A 19,967-nucleotide genomic window follows, 5' to 3' on the forward strand; every position below is an offset into this window, starting at 1 on the left:
TGATGACCCTTCATCCAGATGATGGGCATTTTCAGGCTGAAAACAACACTGCCCTTTTCTAAATTCTGGTTGAGAGCAGAGGGCTAGAGACAAGTCAAACGCTTCAAGTTCATGACCTTCAAGCAGCAGCCCCAGGGGCTGAAATGAAAATGAGTCGAAACCATCATCTCAGATTTGCAAAGGTCACCATTTATGAAAGAGACTCTTTCATGTGCAGCCGCAACCAGATGAGAAGTCGGAAATGAAACAACGGTTGTGCATGGCTTGCTTCCCACGACCCAGTAAACTCTGTCTGCGCCCAATTAGACTGGCCGTGACCTCCCGACGCCATTCAGACATTTCGCAGCAGTTAATCTGTCACACAGGACCTCATCGAATGCCCTGTCACTGGTTGTCTCCAGTAGAATTAGCAGAGACTGGAGTGTGCATGTTTGACTATTTCCTGACGAAGAGAAGAGCCACGGACATGGGAGTAATTAGACAAGACGTCCCTTAGGGGTTCCCGGTCAGCGTATGCAGCGGCGCTTTTAACACCCCCGCTTGAACGTTAGATGGGAAGCTGCAAATGCAAATGTTCGCCCCCTATGAACTTTCATCAGTAAGACATCACTGCCCATTGAAAGCTTGAAGCCAGAAGCATGGGCGTCCTGGGACCTCACTTTCCCTCACCTTTGACATCCAACAAACAGGAAATTCTGTCGATGCCACCTTCCAAGTGTCTCCCAAAGTGATGGCCAACGTCCCCCACACCAGTTGCTTTCCAGGGAACTCCATGAGCGCGCCTGGATTGTTGCGTGAAGGCCATCAGACGTGCTCTTCCCTCCCCCACTCCACTGACCGCACACACTCCAGACAGCAGGAGCCTCGCACACGAAAACCTTACCCTGTCAGACGCTGACCCTCCCGTTTGGAACCTGCCACAGGATTCCTGTTGCATCCGGGATAAGGTCTAACCCACGCATCCGGGAGAGGTCCCGCGACTCTCACGTCTCAAAGGTCTGTTTCCACGTGGCAGCTGACGATGCTGTGAAAACCGTCAGTTCAGATCACATGTCTCCTGTGCTTCAAATCCTTCAGCGGCTTCCTGGGACCTCGGTCATGGCTCCCAGCCTCGGCACTGCTGCCATCTGGGGCCGGGGAACTCTTGGTGGTGGGGGCTGTCCTGCGCATTGCAAGGGGTGTAGCACACCCTGGTCTCTCCCACTAGGTATCAGCACACTCCCCCGCACCCTGATCCAAGCTATGACAACAAAATGTCACCAGACACGGCCAAATGTCCCCTGGGGTCATGATCACCCCTTGTTGAGGACCATTGCCTTAGCATGAACTCTTGACACGTTATGACCATCTTCAAGGTCATTCCTAGGTCACATGCTCATCCTGAGAGCCAGGCTTGAGTTGGTCCCCCAAACCACACGGACGGAGGAGTAACAGGATGACACGGTGACCCAAAAAGAAAATCAGACTACACTAGTTCCCCGTATCCACGGGGATATGTTCCAAGACCCCCAGTGGATGCCTGAAACCACGGATAGCACCAAACCCTATATCTGGGGTGACAAAAATATGTATACAAGTGGACATTTGGTCAACATTGCCCAAGCAGTAATTCACTGTCATCAGAAATGTCTGGACGCTGATGGGAAATACTTTGAGCACCTCTTGTCATTGCAGAAGTCAAACGTGACTTGTATTCCTCTTTTGTTACCAGCATGTATTGAGTATTAAAATTTTAATACAGTTTTTTCCCTTCTTAAAATGTGTATACATTTTTTTTGGCATCCTCTGTGTATGTTTTTTTCCTTTACACACTCAATTTTTCACTTAAAGGAAGCACCTCACGGCTTCTCTTTGGTATATCTGAATTGCCAGCATCTCTACTCTTGCACTTTGAGGACACCGGTAAGTAAAATTAGGGTGGTTTGGCCCCAAGCACCGTGACAATTGCTCTGACAGCGGTGGCTTTTCAGTGACTAATGGGCGGGGAGCGTCTACCGTGTGGAGACGCTGGACAAAGGGCTGAGTCACGTCCCGGGCAGACTGAGTGGGCCTGGACAGATGTCATCACACTACTCAGGATGGCACACGATTTCAAACCTATGTATTGTTTACTTCTGGAATTTTCCATTTCATATTTTCAGACTGTGGTTGACGGCGGGTAAATGAAACCATGAAAGGAGCGGATGACTGTACTGTTACCAGAAGCAGGGAAATGGACGTGGAGCTGGCAAAATAATAAACGAACAGGAACAGGTGTTCATGGTGGTGCCCCCAAACCTCCCTTACGTCTCTGTTTCCCAGTGCCTGGCATTTATAAATTTAAAGCCCCATCCGCCAACACCATAGCTCAGTTTTCCTACACTTCACTTCGACGCGCATGTAAGGAACCTCACCACAGATTCCGAGCTTTCACCTCTTTGTGGCTTCGGGGCAAAGCTTTGCTGGTGTTTGTGAACAAAGACACAAGACACGATGAATCCTTCAGGCCTGGTCAAACTTCCTAGCAGCAGGGTTGCATTTTAATCAAAGACACCTCTTTCGGAGCCTGCTGAAATCTCACGTTGCTTCTGACATCCCAGCGATGGGGGAACAAAGGCTTAGCTCAGCTGCAACTAGAGAGAACTCAAAAACAGAGTACGGAAAGGTGCCAAGGGACCCGGTTTCGTCTCCCAGTGGAGAAGAAAAGGCAGAACTAGAAGGAAATCTTCTGCCAAAAGTACGAAAATGGGTCCTTGGGTTTCTCTCCTCAAACTTGAGGTTTGTCAGCAGAATTAAAATACAGCTGTAGCAGAGGCTGTCAGAGTTTTGGGTCTCACACCTTCTTTACACATGTGAAAATTATTGAGCTGTTGTTCATGTGGGTTATACCTATCAATATTTCCTGTGTCGGAAAAATAAAACTCAAAAACATTGCAAATGTTTATTTTGAAAATTCATTTGAAAATAATGATCAATCTAACGGCATGTTAACATAAACAACATATTTAAATGAAAAACAGCTATTTTTTTTTTTCTAAAACAAAACGAAAGCGAGAAGAGCGGCATTTGTTGTTACATTTTTGCAAATCTCTTTAGTATCCGGCTTAATGGTAGGTGGACGGATTCTCATATCTACTTCCACATTTGACCTGCTGACACATGTTGTTTGAGTTGAAATGTAGGAAGGAAATCTAGTCAGACAAATATGTGATTGGCAAAGAGCAGTATTTGATTAGCCTTTGAAGAGAACTGTGGACATTCTTCTTTGATACTACACCAAAACTTGACAAGCGGTGGTGTCTTACACGCTAGTTGCCACGTGGAATCTGAAGACAACTGAATTATCTTTACATGCTCTATCTAGTGCATGAAAATCCATTGTTCTAATCTACTCTATTCCTCTTTGGATGACTCTTGTACTCAGGGATAATTTTGTAGCGTCCTACACTGGTCATTTGGATAATATCGGTTCACTGAGTCATACAGGTTTTTCCAATTTGACATATTCCATTACACAATATATAAAAAAAATTACACTCACTCGTGGGAGCAGATAGAAGCAAAATTGTAATTTGCTTTTGAAACCTTGAATTTTATCTTTGGCAACAAATACTGTCAGTTGCTTTCCTGGAAGCGACAGGCTCACTTAGCTCATTTTTGAGAAAATGTCTGCCAGATACCTAAGCCTGAAGACCCATCATTTGCCTGACAATTGCTCGTTCAAGTAAATATGGTGCTCATTCAGTTACCAAGTCAGTTGCACACGTGACGTTGCTGGAGACCAACAGTGCACTTTGGCTTGCAGCTAAAGTGCTTTACGTGGACTTCCCATTTCGCAATCTACAAGATTTACTAAAATTCAATAACAATAGTGCTTTTTTTACGGCTTCATCAAGGACATTTAAAAGTGAAACCAGAATTTTCTTTCACTGCCAGCGAGTGGTGCTGATGAATATCCTGACAATTCGTACAGTCTGGTGCCACTGCCTTTGTTCGCTCCCAGGCTCCAGCAGTGTTTGTTACTCACCAGTGTTTTTGTGCCATCAGTGCAAATGTCAACACAGTGACAAAGGCAAATTGCATCTTATTATCACTAGGAAATAGTTTTGACCCTGCAGACCCCCATGAAATGGTCCAGGGAAGTCCCCCTGCCCCACCCCCAGAGTTAACAGGACACATGATGAGAACACTGGGCTATAACATCAGTATTAAGGACATCGGTTTTCAGATTTAAAAGACCTCCATTTGCTCATCTGTAAAATGGGTATAATATAATATCTAACTGGGCTCTTGGGACGACTAAGGGGGATAATGCATGTAAGCACTCGCTATGCACTCACTGTTGTTATTTGTTAAATGCTAATGGCTCCTCAATGTGGCTCATCTGGGGGATATTCTAGAATACAGATTCCCAAAGGTTTTGACCACCTCGTCGAGTAGTATGCAAAGAATCAAGCGCAAGACATATCACCAAAGACCCTGAGTTTCCAGCTGGGTCTCCTTCAGCTATATCACTGCTTTTGCTTCCGGGAAGCAAAGAGTTGTGAAGGTTCTTGGGGACAAATAGAGCAGTGGGACCAAGGCCTGGATGATTCCTTGCTGGAGGCAGAAAATGTAGATGGGCAGAGTCTGTCCAATCTGCTTATCTCAGGAAAATGGTAACAACCAACACCAAATTGTTTATGTGTACCAGGCACGATTCCCAGTGCCGCATAAATATTAACTCCTGAAGTACCCACAGCGACCTTACAAACAGGTGTAATAATAATAATCCCATTTTACAGATGAGGAAACCGAGGCACAGAGATGTTAAGTAACATGCCCAAAGTCACACAGCTGGGGGGTCACTGACCTGGGACTTGAACCCAGGTAATCTGACTCTAGAGGCTGACTTCTTAACTACTACACTGTACCAAGGAAGCAGGAAAAAAAGGGAGGGGGGATTATTCCAGAAGGGCCCTTCCCTCACCATGTTAGAGCAAAAGCCCAATTTTATTCTAAAATGACCTGCTAGAAAAACACTTCGAGTCCATCAGAAACTCCAGGAAAAATGAACATTGTACCCAAAAGCCCAAGTGTACTATATAAACAAATATATAGCAGGGTTTTTGAACAGCTGGTTAAGCGTTAGGAAGGAGACTCCATTTGGCCATTTTTCTTTGAATGACTCAGAGCTTGTGGCATTGAAACGGCGAAGAGAAAAGTGTAATCGTAGACAACAGCTGAGCTGTACTCTGAACCTTATCCGCCTACCCATGACAACGACCACTGGTTTCCAAACTTCAGGACTGAGCAAGAGCTCTGACATGGAAGACGTCAGCGTAGAGATGGAGTCAGATGCAAACGGAGTGAGATTTGACAGTGAAAAAGTAACAATGTAGCTCATGGACCTGGCGAGGCAGAAGGAGGGATGTGGACATGCTCCCTCTACCAGGTGGGAGGCCCAGGCCTCCTGCCCAGGAAAAGGAGATGAAGTTTACGTGACTTAGAATCAGAAAGGTCATCAATACGGAGGGCGGAGGGACTTAGCTCAATCCTCGCCGACAGTGGCAGGAAGTCAATAGGTGATAAATCAAGAAATAGAGGGGTAAACATGTTATTTAGAGATGTGGATGGAGCCACGGGAAGAACTGAACCAGGAACAGTGAAAAAAAAAGAAAAAGCCTGCTGTGAGAGTAGCACCTGGGGTGAGCAGCGGGGCTGGATGTTCGTCCTTCAAAACCTTTCCATATGAACGGACTTTTTAAACACTGTGCACGATTCAATGTCTTAATAAACTGTAAGATCATTTGGAAAAGCTTGTAAGTAAATTATGAAGAGTTTAGACTTAAAGAGAAAAAAATATATCCTTTCTAATTTCTTTGACTCAATAGAGCAGAAGATGACATGGTATCTATTAGCTGGACACTGATGGGAAAGTTGCCGTATCATTTGGGGGTGAGGGGAGGGGATCGTAGTGAAGGTAGAGGGGACAGCTTGGCTTGTCTGTTTTGTTTTCAACATTTGTACTGAGAATGTGTTGTTGTATTACTTTCATATGAAAAGTATTTGAATTAAGAAAATACAACAGGAAAAACAGGCCACTCAAAATAACATGACAAAAATGAAATATCCAGGATTTGAGAGAGAGAGAGAGAGAGAGAGAGAGAGAGAGAGAGAGAGAGAGAGAGAGAGAGAGGTGCTTACTGAATTTGCCTCCATGGATTTCTAGACGTACGTTATCGCCCTGTTGTTCCCTGTCTGCTTAAGAATTAGAAACCTGGACTCTGAATTCATTTCCATGCAGCCCCCAGCCCCCAGCCCCCAACACTCATTTGGCAAATGTGTGTTGAGCACGTCAGGACACAAGCCCCAGAGAACATTTGTATGACGAGGCCCCCTCGCCTGACAAGCCAGACTCTTAGTCCAAGCCCCAGGGCGTCCTGCACTGTCCAGCTGGGCGCCGCGCTCAGCATCTTCCCCGCACTGTGATCTTACCAAGGACGGCACCGTGTCTCCTTTATCCTCAGCTGAATCGTCGGCACCGGCTCAGAGAGCAGGGCACCCAGGCCGAGGTCCCCCCAATGCAAACCACTCACATCATGGCTCCCAAGCCTCTCCAGGCTGGGAGGGGGGACCTGCAGGGCAGACGCCAGCGGGAGTGGAGAAGGCCGGGAACCTGTGAGTTAGCCCAACAGGACGGGACTCTAAGATCCGGGAAGCATAGCAACTGCCACATGGTGGTCACGTGCTTTACCCCACTTCCCCACTCTGAGAACTGCCATCCTGAAAACGGTTTGGGGCCATGGGTTTGTCTTCTGGGCGAGAAGGAAGGCAATGCTGGAGAGAGAGGCCCAGCTTAGAGAAATGCAAGGACCAGGCCAGGCAAGACTTGAGAGACTGACGTTTTTGTCATGGGGGTGACAAAAGGGGGTCACGGGACGAAGAGCAACTAGCGCAGATGAGCTGCACACCCAGGCTCGGCAAGGTCGAGAACGGGGCATTGCTGGGCTCCGAGGCCAAGCCCTCACTGCTTCGGCCAGCACCCTACACCACCTCCCCTCCTCTCCCGTCCTCTCAGTCCCACTGACACCCCAAGCACCTCCCACCTCGGAGCCTTTCCATTCTCTGTCCCTTCTGCCTGGAGCCCTGGTCCCCTGAGAACCACCTGGCTTGGTTCCTCATTCCCCTCAGAGTTTGGATTAGATGTCACCTTCTCCAGGAAGCCTGCCTCGACTGACCTTACTATTTACCATTTGGTCCCCTTCCCACCCCCGCCCACCCTCCTGCTCTGGCACATTTTGGAGGAGGTCCCGGATGCTGGGCTAGCTGGCTCCATTTCCTGAGCCAACGGGATATCAGTGCAGCCGAGCCCCAGGGACTCTAAGTGGAAAATTATCTTTGGGGGGGTGGCCCAGACTGAATCTTGCTCGGTTCAGAGCTCATTGTCTCATGGAACCCAACCCCTGCCACCTCCCCACTGCTCAGAAGCGCAGCCATCACTCAGCAGAGTGGAAAAGCAGAAAGGAGCAATTACGATGCTACGCGGCTGGCCTTCACTCAAATTAACATCACTGCCTCTTGATTTGATCTTTCTTTAGTTCTCTCTAAACACTTAGAGCGTTTCGATCGCAAGCCAGATTCACCTTGGGTGAAAAGGAGTATTTTGAACAAAAACAGGACGTCTTTGGTGGTATTTTAAGGCATTTTAAGCAGATAAACACTTGATTGGTTTTGCTGTCCTGTGATTTTCAAAGGGTCAAAATGATTTGCTGTAAACATGCGTCTGTATTAACTGCTCTGAGCCAAAACCAATTTGCATAGGGGACGGCAGAATTTTATGCCGGCTGAGGCGATGGAAGACACCCATGGTTTTTTGAATTGTTTCAGTTTAACAGGTAGGTACGATTGTATTCCGAGGCAGAGATGCAGGACGCTGCCTGGCATCTGCTGCAGAATACAGAATGGCAGACGTGCCATTTCCTAAACATGCAGGTAACCAAATACACACAGAACGTCAAGTTCAAGGAACAGAAACTGTCTGCTGCGTGTCACGCCCTTTCTGCTTCCCCCCAAGTTTGTACCCCGAGTATTGAGGGAATTTTTTAATGAGACTGTGGAATTACTCCGGATAATCTCCGAGGGAAACATGGGAAATAAGGGATGATGGAGATTTTCCAGGCTGTGCAGTCAGACTGCCTCAAACCGCAGGCGGCGGCATCACCGACAGTCCTGGCCAGACTAGGATGTTATTTCAACGTGGGTCTATAAGCCCCTAAGAGCAGACCAGTGAGTTCAGCAATTCAGATGGGTTCACTAGGAGACGCTCAAGGGACTGGATTCCCTCCGCTCACACAACACCTTCAGTGTCTGTCCCCTGAGCACCTACTATGTGCTGCTGGTTCAGAGAAATGCGGCGGAGAAAGCGTTTCGATGATATTATTTGGTCATGTTCTTACACCACGCAGGTTTAAAGGTGGACAGATGATGTCAGGCCTTGCCCCCCACCCCAGGTCATTCTGGCTGCCCATTTCTGGCCTGCTCAGGCCCAAGGTCACTGAGAGCCTGGCCCGGTGGTACACTGGTCTACTGCAGGCCTGGTGGGTGTTTGGTGCTCTTCAAGGATGGTTCTGGCTCTCTGAACGCAGCTGAGAACCGGCTGCAGATCCCGACGCGACAGAGCTGTCCAGCCCCAAAGCCTGACTCCTGCCTGACGCAGACGCTAAAGCTCAGAGAAGCCAATCATTGTGTGATTGAGTTTTAATCATCAGAGAAATGCAAATAAAAACCACAATGAGCTACCACCTCACCCCAGTCAAAATGGCCGTCATCAATAAATCAACAAACAAGTGCTGGCGAGGATGTGGAGAAAAAGGAACCCTTGTGCACTGTTGGTGGGATTGCAGATTGGTGCAGCCACTGTGGAAATCAGTATGGAGGTATCTCAAAAATCTGAAAATGGAACTACCTTATGATCCAGCAATTCCACTGCTAGGTATCTATCCAGAGAAATCCAAAACTCTAATTCAAAAATCTTCATGCACTGCTATGTTTATTGCAGCACTATACACAATAGCCAAGACCTGGAAACAACCGAAATGCCCATCGGTAGATGACTGGATTAAGAAACTGTGGTACATTTATACAACGGAGTATTACGCAGCCATAAAGAAGAATGAAATCTTACCATTTGCAACCACATGGATGGACCTAGAGAACATTATGTTAAGTGAAATAAGTCAGACAGAGAAAGACAAATACCATATGATCTCACTTATATGTGGAATCTAAAGAAAAGAATAAGTGAATGAACTAATCAGAGACAGTTTTGGAAACATGGAGGAAAAACTGAGGGTTGCTAGATGGGAGGGGGGGGTAAGGGGGAAGGTGAGGGGTTTAGAAAATAGTCGGTAACCACAAGATGGCCACGGGGTTTTGAAAATTAATTTGGGGAATGTAATCAATAATGTTATAAAGATTTTGTAGGGAATCCGATGGACACTTGTCCCATTTGGGAGACCACCTCAGGGATGATGTAGATGCCTGATCACTGCACTGTACACCTGAAGCTGAAGCTGAACAATAATGACTGTCAACTACAATTTTATATATATATATATATATATATATATATATATATATATATATATATATATAGTTATAAGAAGCAGAGTACAGCATTAGGAATAGAGACAGTGGAAATGTGATGACTCTGTGCGATGTGAGAGGGATAATTGATGGGGGGAGAAGGGTTATCACTATGTGAGGGATATAAATGATAAATGTCTAACTATTACATTGCTTTGTGCACCTGAAACTAACAAACAAATTTTCATGAAAAAAATGTCACTATAGATTCCTATATATGTCTCTCCAGTGGGATATAGCAGGGGTTGGCAAACTCCTTTTTCTGAGAGTAAGTATTTTAAGCTTTGCAGGCCAAACAACGAAATCAAGTATACTGTGTGGGGACATGGACAGCAAGAGAGGAAACAAATTCCCATAAACCTTTTTGGGCAGCATTCAGAATTATAGGTGCCGAAATTTGAATTTCTTATCATTTTTATGTGTCCCGAAATACTACTGGATATCACATCATATAATTTCTGCAACCATTTAAAAATGTACAAAATATTCTTAGCCTGTGGGTTGTACAAAAACAGGCAATGGGCCGAATTTGGCCCACGGGCTGTGGGCTAACCCCGGATATACAGTGTCCCACAGTATATATACACGACCGAGTCTTCAACTTTTAGGATTTCAGAGACAAAGCACGATGACATATATCCTGCTTATTGATGAGTGTCAAGTTAGGGGAGCATAAACTTGTCACTGTTTGATTTTACCTTTCAACAGTGTTATATTCAATCCCTCATCTCCTTCTTGATGTTTTGGGCAGATTTCATACTTGGGCAACTCACGCCCCTTGCTGCTGAGCCTGTGATACTCTGTGAAAACACTGAAAAGGCCCTCCTCCCTTGGGAAGGACCAGCTCTGGACCACGGCGCACGGTGTGGGGAGGGGAGCGTGGGCAGACTCTCAGCCCCTGCTTGGCAGGCCAGGCAGCCCTGTGCTGCCCCCCACCTGCATACACGCCACGCAGCCCTGTGCTGCCCCCCACCTGCATACACGCCACGCAGCCCTGGCAAGGGTCTTGGCAAGCAGGCTGCTCGGTCGGGTGGAATACTGAGAAGACGGCTCAAGCTCAGCCATCCACCCTCAGGTCCACTAAACTCACAGGACGTCCCGTGCCAAACAGGCCGCCTGGTGCCATCCCCTGTCCCAGCCCTGGTGTTCCCTCCACTTCCTTAAAGAGGGACGTGAGCCGATGAGCAGCTGTGGTGCCTCAGCAAGTGTCCAATCCGGGAGTGACACGCCAGTCTCCCTTCTTCCTAGGCACCCTCGCCCTTGACAAACGAGTCTTCTTGGAGCCACAGGTAACTCGTTGAGGCACTAAACGTCCTGGGAGGAAGGGCAGTGGCAGAAGAGAGCTAACGTCATCCGTCTTGGCAAATGGATATTGTCCAAAATGGATGAACCAAGGGCTACTGGTCAACACCTTAACGGGAGGTATGAAGACGTGAAGGAGCCACAAGAAGAGTGAAAACAGAAACCATGGAAGGCACTTGCTACTTTTGTTTTCTCATCTTACAGGGAGGAAACTCATGCTCAGGGGTTAACCACCTTCCAACGTCTCACGGCCAGAAAACGGCGGGATCCAGGTGAGACCCAAGTCTACCTGACCTCGAAGCCCCTGCTGTTAGCCGAGATTCTCCGTGGTCTCTCATAAATGGTTGAAGGCCCACTTGCTCCTATGCTGAAAAAGTGTCTGCTGGCAGGGTTGGTGGGGTGGGGTGGGGGGAGAGAAGAGAAACAATGTTGGGGTTTTGTACGCTTCTCTTTAACCTCAGAAGCACTGGTTTCATAGGGGATACCTCCACATGTCAGAGCATAGTTTTCAAATTGTTAGGAACACATTGCGCCTAAAATACACAGGGAGTTCATGTTAAGGTTTATTCAACTCGTCAGTGAGGGAACCAGCAGGATGAATAGGGTGGTTCAAAGGAGGAGGTTATATATATATTTTTTTTTCAGTGAAAATATTCTGAAATAAGATTGTTACGTTAGATATAAAACTGGCTCCTATCCTAGAGGGGAGGCAATAAACCCACAACATTTGGGGTAATCGCTAATGAACAGAAATCATTCACACCTTTACTGAACAAAAAACTTCTATGTATCTTCCAAAGGTTCCCACAAGTAAACATCTAACTGCACAGCTGGGCTGGACTCCACAGCACAAGCTCCGTCAAACCAAGTTCCATGCCCCCAGAGGACCCGGGGCCCCTTCGGGAAGCTTGTTAGACGCAGCTGAGAACAGGAGAAGCACTCAGGCATCTTTTTGCCCGGTTTCTTGGTTTCTTTTCCCCTAATGAACGCTGGTAGCCCTCACTGGTCACCCAACCATGGAACGTGAGTCACTTGCCATCATTCTAATCCAGAAGATAAAATTCCAAGTGATGAAACAAACAGAAGGGTTTTCAAGGCCTCTGCTTCCCCAGATGGACACGGTGCTGGAGTCAGAAGGGAGAGGGCTGGGTCTGAGGCAGAAAGGAGAAGGTCCTTTCCACCAGTGATGACACAGCTAGGAGTAAGAGTCTAAGTATTGACCCAGCAGGAGGGCTCAAGAGCAGCCCATCAGAATGGACACTGCACAGGGCTGGGGCATCACCAGGGCGGCCCTGCTGGGCCACCACCCTACGTGCGAGGGAGGTTCCAGGAAGGCTGGGGTGGCTGTAGTGGTGGCTGGGTGTGGGGTGGGGGGACTCGGGCCGGAGCTGTTCACCAACAGGTAGGGAAGGAGTTCCACACCGAAACAACCTGTAGGGCTGTGCGGACGCTCTGGCTGGCTGGTGGCCAGGCGCACACACTCCGCCACCTTTCTAACCCCGACCCCCCACCCCCAACACAGTCACGGTTACTCCGCCCCGTCCTGCCTGCAGACTCCAGCCCATTTCTCTCTTCTATCGAACTCTTGGTATTTAGGGACAAGGAAAGGGCATGGGGAAAGGTCGGGAGTCAGGGAGGCGAGGAAGAGCGTTCTGACGCATTCTGCACCGGTGTCTACGGGAGGGTGGGCATGCGACCGGGCGTGGGAGCGCGGAAGTGACCCCTTGGTGCTGTTTCTAAGCTCCAGGGACACAGCAGCCCCCCAACAGATAAGAGTCCCTGTGCCTACTGAGTTTATATTCTCCTGGGGACAGATGGGACAGGAAAAGCGTGAGTTCATGCCAGTGAGAGCTCCTCGCACTGGGCTTGGCGCACAGGAAATACTCAAGCACTGGTACCTCGGCGTGTCACCTCTGTCCCCAAGCCCATCTCTGCAGCTTCCCTGAAGGCTTCTGATCACACAAAGAAAGCTGGAATCCCATCTGGCTGAAAAAGTCAACCATCTGGAGATGTGGAAATAGGGGGAACTTCTAATGACTGGCTGATGTTTTTCAGTTTTTCAGCCAGATGTGTGATATCATCCAGGCCCATCTGTGGCAGGAATAGCAGCGAAGTGAAAATCTTTTCCATAATTTTAATTTCCCTGTCCTAAAATCCTACATGGGCTTTCTTTTCTGAGTAGGCATTTTGTAAATGAATCGTAAAGGTGGTTACTGACTATTGAAGGGCAATTCAGGAGTTCCAACACGAAAATATCAGAAGTTTGAATTAAAGGGGCCTCATATATAATTTCCAGGGCTTGAAGCTGGCAGCACACGGGTCAAAGTCGGCCACACGGTGAGTGTGACTTGGTTGACACCATGTTTTTAAAAAGTTGAATTAATTAACCAGGTTTTTAAAATCAAGAGATTTTACATCTGGCTTCTTAAATTTTGGAACATTGGGCCACATTGGTACCCATTTCCCCAGGGTAAAAACTGCCTTTATGTAGCATTTGTCCCTTAGGTGGGGCTTCTGCTCTGCAATGTGCCACAGGCCCCACCAGGCTCTGCTGCCCCCACTGTGAGTTTCCTGCTGTACAACTTCCCAGATGCACAGTTCCCGTCCCCCGATCCTGGAGAGGGCTGTGAAATGCTTGTTTCACACTTTACATTTTCCCCGCCACGTCCACCTGGAGGACATTTGGGTTTGCTACTCCCTAATCTTACTCAAAGCTCTCCTTGTAGGTTTGGGGAAACCGAGGCCCAACGGAGGAAAATATCACGCACCGTTCACGTAGCGTAAGTGACAGAAGTGTGATTTGCAGGCAGGGCTCCCGCCTCGCCGGCCGGCGGTCTCGCCGCGATCTAACTGCATCCCTGGGACTGTGCCTAGGACTGCAGCAGCTGTTCTTAGCGAGCGATCACGTGTGCAGCCCGCTCACTCATGCTCGCACGCTGCCGCTGACACACGCAGCAGGTCGGGGCACCGCGCAGAACCTCCCGGGCACTCCGGGTCGCCAGCCAGGCAGTCGGCTGGGTTCTCAGTGTGGGCGTCTCCACGGAGGGCAGCGGTTGTTTCATTCAGAGCAGATCCTTCGCTGCCTCTGAGTCTGTGCCTGTCTGGTGACGCCTGTGCCTCTGCAGACGCTGCAAGGGCAAGCGGGGGGTTCCGGGACCTGGAGCTCCTGGGGGGACACACCAGGTGTCTGGGCGTTTGCACAAGTGAATGTCTGTACCAGGAAGACACCCCACTAGGCACCAGAGCACCAAGCATCATTCTCTAGAGAATGTGCTCAGAAGCCATATGGCTGAGGTGGGGTCGAGCCTGCGAAGTGGACGTGTGTGTGGCCCTGGGCACGTAACGTAACTTCAGGTCTCAGCGTCCTCATCCGTAAACTACGGGTAATAATACTACCTGTATCACTGCGGTCCTCTAACCATGGACGTTAACGTCTCAGAATCCTTAGGCGAGTCCTAGCACCTAGTAAATGCTGAACACAAACAGCATCCTGGTAAGTTAGAGGAATGAAAACGGGAAACATCCCTTCTGTCACGTGCGCGACGAGACCCTGCCTCGCACGCACTGTACTCGGCACACGTGGGCTTTGACGCCACGGTTCCTTGGAGCACTTTTAGAAAACGCAGACTCCCGTGAGCCACCGCAGACCTGTGGAAGCAGAGACTCTAGCTGTGGCCTGAACATCTTTTTTTTAAAAAAGCTCCTCCTAGGACCGTGCTGAGTACCCAGATTTGGCAGCAGTGGATGTACCGAATAGCTTCCTTCTTCTTGACCAGCTTGTGGCAGGGAATTCATCACCTCTTGAAGCGTCCCATCCCTTTCCAGAGTGGACACTTTTGTCTATTGAGGGAAAACGTGTTTTCCTCCGGCTCCCACTTCTACCCCCTTGAGGCCACAAGGAACATTTAAATCCCTTTTCCATGTGACAGCTCTTCAGATGTGGCAGACAGCGGTCATGTCCCTGATGAGTGCTGTCTTCTCTGGGACAAAATGGCCACATTCTCTCATGGCTCTTAAAACAGTACGGCGGAATGGACTCTTCTAATTTGATATCTTGAAACAAATGAGTTACAAGACTGCCCCACCCCCTGGGTATCCTTTGACACCTAAAGGACCAGAAACGTGAGATGCTGAGGCAGTGGGAGATAGTTGCTGCCCAACGGGAGGTGGAGGTGAGCCTTCATTCCAGCAAATCATGGATCTGCCTACTGCACGTGTCTGCCCACGCAGACATCAGAGGCCACTGCAAATTCTTGAACGCGGATGGACTCGGCACATGAAGACAAACTGTGGCTTCAGATTTCAGCCAGGCCCATGTGGGTGCTGGGTATATGGGTGCACACATAGAGAAATTCATTCACGTTTACGCACCTTACTGTATTTGACATGTCAAAATCATGTACAAAAAAGGGGGGGGGGCTGGGCCAAGTTGCATGGAGGCTGCAACAGACTTTGCCAGAATTCCCCTGACCAGGAGCCCAGCTTAGAATCATCCAGTCCTCCTTGATCCACGTTCTCACTTCTCACAGAACGCCTGGCTGGGGTTTCAATTCTTTGTACCAACTGTGGGGGTAGGACATGGTGTTGGGGAAAAGAGAAATCATCAGCTGAGACATTCTAAGGGTTCAGGAACCGTAGGCTCTAAGGAGGGGAAGCCAAAATTGGTGTTTACTTGTACATTGCAAGGTTCAGTTCCAAGAGGCAGGAGAATCACAAAATCAGGGAAACATGGTCAACACACGTGCCATGTTTGGCTCGGCAGGAACCTCAGATTGTTATGCCGTCCCTAGAACCATGTAGCCATCAAAACACCCACCAAACTACAGCTTTACAAAAGATAATTCAATTCCTTACTGTCAATATAGGACAGGGAATTATGGAATTTTCCCTGAGGCAAATGACTTCGCCATACCCGACCACAAATGATCACAAATGTTAGCTTCTTGTTGGTGTTTAGGAAAGAAGTATTCTAGAATTTCCATCAGGACCCTGGTTACAATGAGCTTTGGAAAGTGCTCATTCAAGACCACTCATGCAAATGAACCATTTCACAGATTAATAAACTGAGGGTTGGAGAAGGCAAATGTCTGAGCCAAGGTCATGCAGAGAGTTTGCAGCATTTACCCAGGTGTTCTGACTACACCTACAATGGTCCTTGTTGCATTGAAAGTGGTCCTTTCCCACCTGGGCTTCCCACCAGCTGCAAATTTGCACTGGAAGCAGACTCAGTCGTGGTAATGCTACAGGCAGGCAGGAGAGCAGTTGTCCAGAGTGCCAGGGCATGGGAAGACGACCAGAGTATGATGCAACAGCACTAGTAAGTGATGTCATAGCATGATTTCCTAAGCGATTGACAGAAAGGCAAGTTCTCAAGAAGCCCTGACAAGTGCCAGCCAGTGGGAATGCAGGCCTGGAGAACCAATGACAAGCAGGGGAGGGGTGCACACAGGACTCCCAGCTTTCCTTGCTGTGACAAGCTTCCCAGATTCCTGAGAAAACGCCTTTCTGTTCCTGTAATCCAGAGCCTTCCCTCAGGCGCACAGGCTCCAAACGCTTTGATTTCCTTCTGTATCGTTCCGTTTTCTCCCACTGACATCCAGCCCCTGCTTACTGATAGAGTGACTCCTGGTGCAGTGACAGCAACTTTAATAGTGACCGGCGACCCAAGCGCCTGACACCCGAAAATGGATTTGTCCTCTTCATTACAACTGGGAGCTAATTAGAAGTGATCGACTGCCATTCTCAGAGACTCAGTCTTACGCAAACATCATGGGGATATATTTGTTGGGTTTGGGGATGATTTAGAAGAACAGACAGGTGGATACCAACACCCAGACTTCACTGTTGTTTTGATCCCCAAATAATGAAATGTGTGTCAATAAAGAAGTTTTGTTTTGGTGTGTGTGTGTGTGTGTGTGTGTGTGTGTGTGCGCGCGTGTGTAGGGGTTCACATATGTTAGTCTGGAACTGGTTGGCAATGGAAGTTCATGAAAATATCTAGTTACACTAAACTCAGAAAAAACTGATAAGACTATGTTAAATAAGGAAATAGCTTAAAGCATATCTGGCCAGGTCAGGGCATCTCTCTCTCTCTCTCTCCCTCTCTCCCTCCCTCCCTCTCCCCATCACCCCCTCTTCCTCTGTCCGTCTCCCCACACAATTTAAGCAAAGCCAAAGACCCCATCTCAAGCCAGAGATCAAAGCAGTTCACAACATGCCTAGGGATTTTGTATTTGAAGACTTTCCAGCTGCAGAAGCTGCCTAGAACGCTACCAAGTCTCACCATGAGGCGTATACCAAACACCCCACAAGATGCAGCCCTTCATCCCACACGACACAGCATTAGCCTTGCTGGGAACAGTCTGGACACCGGCACGTTCTCAGCAATGATTTGAACGCGTCCTCTTTCCCCATCACTGTCTCTCTCCCCACCCCCCAAACCCCCAGGGGACTATGAGAAGAGCAGAAACTGGGTTATTTGGGGCCATTGACAGGAATGTGTAAGTACCTTCTAGGCAGCAGGTCCTCCAGAGCCCCGAATGGGTCATTACTTCTTCATTCTTCCTGCTGGTCTCATTATCACTTGTAGATTTAGTCCTGCACACGCCTCTGGAATATAACCAGTAGTCCGTGCCCACTGCAATGGTCATTAAACTAAAAGCTGCAAAGGCGCCCACAGTGGTGATCAACATCTGGATACCTCTGTCACACATCCTCATAATTCTTCATGGTACTCTGGACGGCTGGGGGTCGGAGGGGAGGTTCAATGCCAGAGGAAAAAATCACTCTGCAGCTGGGTAACCTAGGACAGGCTCTTCCACGAATTCGGGTCTCCTTTTGTCAGCATCCACAGGGACTTTGGGAAAGCTGGGGTTTCCTGTCTGGAGCTCTCTCCAGTTCCCTGGGTCGCCTATGGCCCTCGGAAGGGTGCAGGCTCCAGGGGGTTGGTCCACATCACGGCTGCCTTCTGAGGGCCCCTGGGTCCCTTTCATTCCTCAGGAGATTGGTAAGGAAGAGGGTCCGTGCAGGGCATGGCTCCGGAGCCTGGAACTGCCAGCTCGGTCTGAGATGCGCCCGGTTCCTCACAGCCTCGGGAGACTCAAGGCAAAGAAATCCAGAGAGGTCTGTGTGCGTGTGCGTGTGCGTGAGTGTGTGTGTGTGTGTGTGTGTGTGTGTGTGTGTGTGTGCGTGTGCGAGCGCGTGTGCTGGGGGTGAGGGCGGATGGTAAAAAATAGCACTGCTGGGAGGCGAGTCGCTGAGAAGAGTGTTCACTGCTTCCCCAGCCTCCCAGGAAAGCTCTCCGCCTGCTACCGACACCCCCGCTCAAACTGGAGAAAAGACAGTCCTGGGGCGGGGGCCGGGAGGTTTCCGTGGGGGGCAAAGGTCCGCGGTGCTGAACAGACAGCTCCCCGCCTGTTGCCCCGCCTCCGCCCTCCTAACGCCCAGGCTGAGGTCGGCGGTGCTGAACGGACAGCTCCCAGCCTGGCTCCCACGGCTGCACCCCCGCCTTGCTAGCGTCCGGGCTAGAGACCTGGGGTGCAGAAGGGTCCTCTTCCGCCCCCCCACGCCCTCCGTCATCCCTTCAGAGGCCAACCAGCCGGCTCGGCTCTGCCTAGTTAAGCCCAGGCTCCGCGCAAAGTTTGGGGAGCCCAGGGCAGTCAGCGCCCCGGCTCCTTGCGCTGCGGCACGACCCTCTTTCTCCGCTCCCGCAAGGGTTAAGGGAACGGGAAGGGGAAAGAAGCCCGCGGCGCACTCTGGCGCTCTCTCAGCTCCCACCCAGCGCAGCGTTCCCACCCGCCCCCCACCAATGAGCCAGGCAAGTTTGCCTTTTGCTGCGGGCGCCGCTGGAGCCCACTGGGAAAGACCGAGTCCTCTTAAAGGGACCAGCGACTCGGGGCGACGGTTTTATGGCTCACTGGGGCGGGCAAAGTGTGTGTCACAGGCATGTCTGTGCATAGTCTGTCTCAATTTGGTTCCCCAGAAAACAAGCCAATATGTCTACCCTCCGTGCTCTGGAGCTCCAGCTTCCACCCGAGACAACGCGCTCGGATCAGACCCGGAACTGTTCATATACATACGACCATGTATCCCCAAAGGACAGAAGGAGCGAAATGTGTATGGACTCTGCTCTACACGTTTCAGGGATTTGGGGCGGGGGTGTGAGATGCTGCTCTCTGCATGCTACCTCAGATATTTTAACATCCCTACATTTGGAGGAAGGGTGATGAAGTCAACATGCGAGAGCCAGTGAAAACGTGCAACTCTCCAAAGGTCCCTGGGACATTCAGTGGTTAGACCAGGAGGCAGGTAAAGTTAGGACTGCTTTCCTTCGTAATCTGAGGCGCAAATGCCATCACACACCCGAAGACTGGTGAGAGTCTCCCTGGAATATGGTCACTGTTGCAGAAACTCAGCACTGAACCAGCTTTGTGTTGCCGTACATTCTGGCACAGACATGAGCACTCACGGAGGTGACTAAGAACAGTCCACAGGACGCCTAGCTATTTTTTTTTCTGTGGCATGATGGGATGGGTACCGAGAGGCCGGTGCCTGAAACGGAGGCTGCTTGGGTTATTTCTGCAGTCCCTGTGATGTGTCCTTAACCAGCTGTCACGTTTGAATGGGATTTCACTGGACAAAAATATAATGGGAGGTCATCCCAGACACTCCTGCTGCCCTCTCTGGCTGTCTGGTTCTACACAGGCGACCTAGTAACAGCAACGGATTGAAGAGTCCCCGGTACCGCTGGGTCACAACTTCTCGGTGACGTGCCTACTTCTTTGGTGTGAAGTCACGTGAAGACTTGGTTCTTGCTGTTACATACATGTGCTCGTGCACGCCTGGGTGTGAGGAGATAGTCACGGTGTGATTGGGTTCAAAGGTTTCCTGTGCTGTGTGTGACTCAGTCATGAGTTCGGAATTCACTGGCAAAGTAAAGCAGGTTGTGGAGAGCCCTGTGTGTAACGGCTCGCTCTGTTGTGGGCCATGTGAGTGTGTTTCTGCAAATGTATAGCTGTGTGCCCGTGTGGGTGTGCGTGCCCGGCTATAGGTGCACTGTG

The 19,967-nt window shown here is 49.4% G+C and overlaps 1 protein-coding gene across 2 annotated transcripts in view; it reads right to left on the reverse strand.

Annotated features, from left to right (window-relative positions):
• The window catches only part of CACNG3 (calcium voltage-gated channel auxiliary subunit gamma 3), a 52,527-nt gene extending 33,877 nt beyond the window's left edge, over nt 1-18,650 (reverse strand). Inside the window, exon 1 of one of the 2 annotated variants that reach the window (XM_019750202.3) lies at nt 17,417-18,650. In XM_019750202.3, the coding sequence (XP_019605761.1) occupies nt 17,417-17,627 (211 nt within the window). In that variant the 5' untranslated portion in view covers nt 17,628-18,650. Of the gene's footprint in view, nt 1-13,676; nt 13,841-17,416 lie in introns of those variants that run through there. The other variant, XM_088801151.1, reaches the window with a different exon arrangement.
• Nucleotides 18,651-19,967: the final 1,317 nt, after the last annotated feature.

Source organism: Rhinolophus sinicus, chromosome 10, assembly GCF_057876585.1.
Source record: "Rhinolophus sinicus isolate RSI-liver-muscle chromosome 10, RSI-T2T, whole genome shotgun sequence".
Classification (NCBI taxonomy): Eukaryota; Metazoa; Chordata; class Mammalia; order Chiroptera; family Rhinolophidae; genus Rhinolophus; species Rhinolophus sinicus.